This window comes from Littorina saxatilis, linkage group LG1, assembly GCF_037325665.1.
Source record: "Littorina saxatilis isolate snail1 linkage group LG1, US_GU_Lsax_2.0, whole genome shotgun sequence".
In the NCBI taxonomy this organism is placed as follows: Eukaryota; Metazoa; Mollusca; class Gastropoda; order Littorinimorpha; family Littorinidae; genus Littorina; species Littorina saxatilis.
The window spans coordinates 14,512,043-14,518,042 of NC_090245.1; the positions used below are offsets into that span (position 1 = coordinate 14,512,043).

Sequence of the window (6,000 nt, forward strand, 5' to 3'; positions counted from 1 at the left end):
CAGGCAGCATACGCCGATTTCTCTATAACCCACCGAACTCTGACATGGATCACAGGATCTTTTCCGTGCGCACTTGGTCTTGTGCTTGCGTGTACACACGAAGGAGGTTAAGTCACCAGAAGGTCTGCACATAAGTTGTCCTGGGAGATCGGAAAATCTCCACTCTTAAACCCACCAGGCGGCAGCGACCGCGATTCGAACTCACGACCTCCCGATTAGGAGGCCGACGTCTTACCACCACGCCACTGCGCCCGTCTGTGAAGGTCTTAGAATGGGGGTTCCACTGTAGTACATAGAGACAAGACATATCTCCTGTTTAAAATCAGACTTTTTCACTGCTGATGAAATTTTTTGCATGAAGAGTCCACAGGCATGCAGATTAGCAAGTTACAGTGGAAGTCCACCTTTTTAAGACCTGCAGAAATCTGAGAAAATCAGGTTATAAAAAGGAGGTTGTCTTAAAATGAAGATATTAAATTACAGAGGTTATGAACACATTTGTATTTAAAGCGATGTCTTAAAAGGCGAGAAATCTTAAATTGGAGGTTCTTTGAAGCACTGACGTATTTGTCAAAAATATGGGTTCTTTTTTTCAACATAACTGCAGATATTGATTTCATTCTTCTTGCACCCGTGTAAGCTGGTTGTACTATGTTAAGCATTTCATGACAGTCATTTTGATTGCCTTTCATTGTTTTTATGTTCTTCATGGTAATATGTTCCTCCCAGACATGGCAATATTTTCGATTTAAATGTGAATGATTCATGAGTATAATGAATTTTTACTTCAACAACATGCTGCTGCAACTTCTTTCAGTTTCTTTCACATTCTGAACTTCACACAATCATATGCATACACATGCAGATATGCATGCACACACACACACACACACGTACGCACGCACACACACACACACACACACACACACACACACACACACACACACACACACACACACACACACACACACACACACACACACACACACACACACACACACATTGCTGATAATTAATATCCTTTCTCTCTTCTATCTGACTTAAACTTTGTACTGGCGCCTGCAGCCAAGCTCTTGTCGACGATACTATTCTTTGGAAGTGAATTGAACTTGATTTAGAATTATTGCCTGCTTGTCTGATGTCACAAAGATTCACACATTTTTCTCTGATCCTCAGGAGGGGAAGAAAACTCCCATGATTCCACGGTGGTCCCAGCAAGCATTACTGAGGTTGACGAAGAAACTGAAAGAGATGGGGACAAACACAACAGTCTGGATAAACTCAGAGATTCGAACTCAAGGCACCAGCCAGTGCATGCAAGTGGCGATGATGAGATTATGGTTTGATAGCATCTGAGGTTCAAAGTTTGAGGATATTTGAGTGAGTCAGCTTCCAGTTTTGAGGATACTCTTCTCAAGGATTGTCTTTATTGGCCGGTCACATATGCTTAAAGTGCAAGAACATTTCTTTGCTTGGCAGTCTAATGACTGTTCCATACATTGCAAGTGGCTGCTTAAGACTTCAGGTAATCACCGCATTTTTATTTTGTCCTGAAAGATATCCATTGCCTTTGTTTTTGCCTGTTGAATAAGAACCTCACCTGATTTTTTTTAGGATTAATCTGCTTGTGTACTTCTGATGAAGCCGATGAGACTGCTTTGTTATTCAGCTGGTCTGTTTTAAGATAACTCAGTGATGCAGTAAATTTGTCAGGTTAAAAGCCTTGTGAAAAATATACGTTAGGGATTAAAGCTTTAAACAAATAAACAAGAAGCTAAAGCAAAATAAAATGTTTTTATCTGACCCAGAGAGAAATGTATTTACTTTATTGGTGAAACAAATTATTGTTCTGTGACTATTTGATGTGATTCTGTAAAACAAGACAAAATTTGTGACTTTCAAGTTATTATATATGAACTGGCTGGAACATATGTGTACAGACTGTTGTAAATATGTACAGCACAATTGTAACAGAATCTTTTCTGAGAAGCAGGTTGTTTTGATTCATTCCAGAACCTTTTATTTTATTTTATTTTATTTTATTGCATTATATGTATCAACATTCAGATTATTTAAATTCTTATTCTATAGTTGTTGTTTAAACCTTTTTATCATAGAAGTTGTAAATAGGCATGTCTTTTACTCAAATAAATTCAGACACATTTTTTTTTAAAGTTTTGTTTCAATGTTTACAGTATTTCAGATGACTCGATACTTAATTAAGGCACAGTAAGCCTCCCGTAAACCATCACAGATACTGTCAGGCTTTTACACACAGTACAAACACGGTCTTTCATTTAAACACTCACCGAACGGGATCATCCGAGGTGCCCTACGTAAAGAGCGAGCAATTTTTAAAGAATTAATTTTGCGGATTGTCTCTCAGACAATCAGACCGTGGTGCGTTTTGGCGCTAGACCTAACTTTTAAAATCTAAATAATAAATTGACAGCTTGTTACACAAACATTCTTAAATCATAAAAGAATTCTTTTTTCATCAAGACAAGATCAGTACAATTCGAAGTTTTGAAAGTTTGAAAAAAGAAAAGCCCGGAAGCGGGGTCACGCAAGGTCGTGGTTCTCGTAGCAGACGACGGTTTATGCCTATCGCCAGTTCCTCTGAACAGTCAAAAGCCATCGCTAGAGTTCTTGTGAACCACAGCCGTTTGTTTCGTGCATTAAGTCAGAGGTACATAATAATGTGCTATTGCAGATAAGCTCACATCGAGTCGCTTTCAAATTACTAACTGACAACTACATTGTGAAAATGGGAAACTGGATCACACGGGTTCACAATGGCTCAGGGGTAAGATAAACCACGCAAAAATAAATTCTTTGAAAATTGCTCGCTCTTTACGGAGGGCACCTAGGATGTTCTCAAGTGGTGAGTGTTTAAATGAAAGGGTGTTTGTACTGTGTGTAAAAGCCTGACAGTATCTGTGATGGTTTACGGAAGGCTTACTGTGCCTTTAAGAATGTTTTCTTAATTCTGTTTAAATTTCTGCAGTGCACTTTTTTTTGGTTACACTAGCAGATAAAACTCTCAAAATTTAAGAAAGTGGGAAGTTTTGCCTTGTTGTGAAGACAGTGCTCGAAGAGCCTCCACAGTGTTGCTTCATTATTAGTAGAAAATGTTAAGAAAAGACAATTCAAAAAGTAGATGAAGCATTGTCGAGAACATGAACAGATAATTTTGTATGTGATAAAAAGCACTGGCAAGTACATGTACTGGGTGTTTTGTTTGCAACCAGATAGATTGTTTGCTTGCTATTTCAATAGTGGACCACAGAGAATGACACGACTTTTTGAGATGTTAATGGGAAAACCTAGTTATGGGAGCATTTTTATGCCATGGAGGTTACTTTCGCTGCAGTTCACCATTTCTCTTCCAAGAAGTGATTGTTTTCAACTCAATCAGTTTTAAATTAGAAAGGTAGCAATTGTGACTTAAAATTCCTGTTGCAATCATGTTTTGTAAGTATTTATATATACTGTCCTACTTTCTTGCGACTGCATGTTCAAGATTTTTTTTTTAAATTTGTAAATACATTCCTTTCTTTTATTTTGTTTATATTATTATGATCATGTCAATTTGTTCTGGAGCACATCGTGCAATATATTATCTGTCGTTTATGTGTCTTGTGCTACTTTTTGTTTTACTTGAATTAATCTGTTTACTCTCAAAAAAGTGCACTTAACTTCCTGATGATATGCAGTTTTTATTTGCAAATGTTTTGCTGCTGCTTGGATTATTTGTATTTATCACATTTATATGCTAGTGTCATGAGCGTATATAGTCGTTTTCATCTCACAGTCAAATGTTTTCCCATGAACAGAAAGTGGTGGATATTTAGAATTGATTTCAAACTTGTTTTGCAAGTTAATTGCTCACTAAATTTCTCTGCCCATTTCATGATGAGAAAAAAAAGAGTTCTCTTATCCAATTGCAGGTAAATTATTGGCATGGTACTTTGCAGTATTGCTTAGAAGAGAGTTCTACGGGGATGGGCAGTGTGTGTGTGTGTGAATTGTTATTATCAATCCAATATGGTTTTCCTACACATACGCGTGCAACCCAGGTTGATTGTTCTTAGTGAAATCACATTCATTTTCGGAAATACTGGTTGCAGGAAGTTCTTGCCCGTTACACTTGGATGAGACTGACTGTGTGCGTGTGTGTGTGCATGCATGCGTGTGTTTGTGCATGCGTGTGTCTGTGTGTGCGTTTTCTTCCAGGCATTTGCATTTTTCGTGTTGTTTTTTTTACTGCTGCAAGCTGTTTTTCTCTGCCTTTTGTTGTTTTCTTGCAAGCTCTGCTGACTAACATACAAGAATTAAGTTTGAAATGGTGAACATTTTGTTTTGGTTGTTTTGTCTTTTGTTATTGTTTACTTGTTGGCTCACGTAAGTGTAGCCTATGCGATCGTAACTTTGTCTGTCTGTGCGTGGGTATGTGCGTGCGTGCGTGCGTGCGTGTGTATGTCTGTGGTAGAAACTCTAACATTTGAAGACGTCACATTACATTGACGTCACATTATGACGTAAGAGGGTTAGACGTCACGCGAAGGAAGTACTGAAAGTCTCGGTCATTATTATTTTGAGCGGGCCGAGACTAGTTGGCAGTCGTGTCCCTGTAAGTAGGCTACATGCAGACAGACAGATCTAGATCTAGTGTCTCGCTTTCTTGCACAGTTTCACCTATGCTCTTTCTCTGTGTGTGTGTGTGTGTGTGTGTGTGTGTGTGTGTGTGTGTGTGTATGTGTGACGGAGTGATTGAGTTTGTGTTACTGTTTGTCGATTTCTTACGTGAGCCTTGATGGCTTCGCCTCTTGTTTTGTTTTTGCCATAGACAACAAACATTTGTACATGTAGCAGATTATGTGTGAGTCTGTTCATTATTCAAGCAACAAAAGCTGGTTTATGTGTGCGTCTGCTGACACTTTTTTCGTTCTCATGGTGGGATTTGCTTGTTTTTATTTACTTGACCAGAGCTGATGTATTCAAGTTTAAATTTCACCTGGTGCTCTTGTTGTGGTGTATTCAAAATGTTGATTTAACATTACACATGGTTGTATTACAAATTTAAGATGTTAAGTTCTCCTTTTGGAATACCTTTTTAAGTTTGTTCACATGTATTTGTTTTTTGTTTTTTGTTTGTTTTCTTTTCTCCGTCATATGATGAGATCATTTTGTAGCATGCATTCACTTTCAACTGATGTTTTATTCCCTTGTTCATAAAAGCTAGAAAATATTGTTCTGTCCTCGAATAACAAGTTGCTTGACTAAGTTTAGTCAACTTTCCTGTTTTTAAAACGGCTTGTTGAAAAAGGATAACTTTAAAAAAAAAAAGAAAGATGTATAGACGATGAAAGAAGGTAGGAAAAGCAAAAGAGGCGAAAGCTTAAGCTCCACAAAGTGTTTTCTGAATGGATTATCCACATGATTTATAATCTTGGGGTAGAAATCTGGGTTCCTCATTTTGTGTGGAGAAAAACTGCATTTTTAACTTTAAACAGGATGATAAAATCCTAATGTGTGCCTCATTTCTTCAGATCTTATATCTTAGCTAAATTGACATTTACACACCATGTGAGTGTATAGTGACCAGTAGGAATAGTGTACAGTAAGAATAGTGTACTGCGAGAATCTAATCTGATGCACTTTATGTTTGTCCTGAAATCTCACTTTCTCTTTTAATGCACTGAGCTTCTATGCATGCTTCTTATGCTAGTGACAGTTATGCAATGTCAAAGCTGTCATTTGGATCTGCAAGAGTATTACTTTATGATGTGTGGTCTAGCTGAAATCTTAACGAAAGTATTGCTGTGTAAATTGCACATCTCCGCTCCAGCACTTGTAAGTTTTTGGTTTTGTTTTGTTTTTGCTCTGGGTCCTTTGAATCTGAGTAGTTGGAAGATTCTTCTCATTGTTTTAATCTTTTGAAGTACTACATGTTATAGTGAAAGTGGACTATGTTAAAGACTTAGGCATAATGTAGCT

The 6,000-nt window shown here is 37.5% G+C and overlaps 1 protein-coding gene across 7 annotated transcripts in view; it reads left to right on the plus strand.

The window, feature by feature from the left end:
- LOC138962461 (F-actin-uncapping protein LRRC16A-like) overlaps positions 1-2,281 on the plus strand; it is a 73,107-nt gene extending 70,826 nt beyond the window's left edge. For 4 of the 7 annotated variants that reach the window (XM_070334290.1, XM_070334324.1, XM_070334297.1 and 1 more), the window contains one exon: positions 1,177-2,281. In XM_070334290.1, the coding sequence (XP_070190391.1) occupies positions 1,177-1,346 (170 nt within the window). In that variant the 3' untranslated portion in view covers positions 1,347-2,281. The remainder of the gene's footprint in view (positions 1-1,176) is intronic. The other 3 variants (XM_070334306.1, XM_070334332.1, XM_070334336.1) reach the window with 2 other exon arrangements.
- Positions 2,282-6,000: the final 3,719 nt, after the last annotated feature.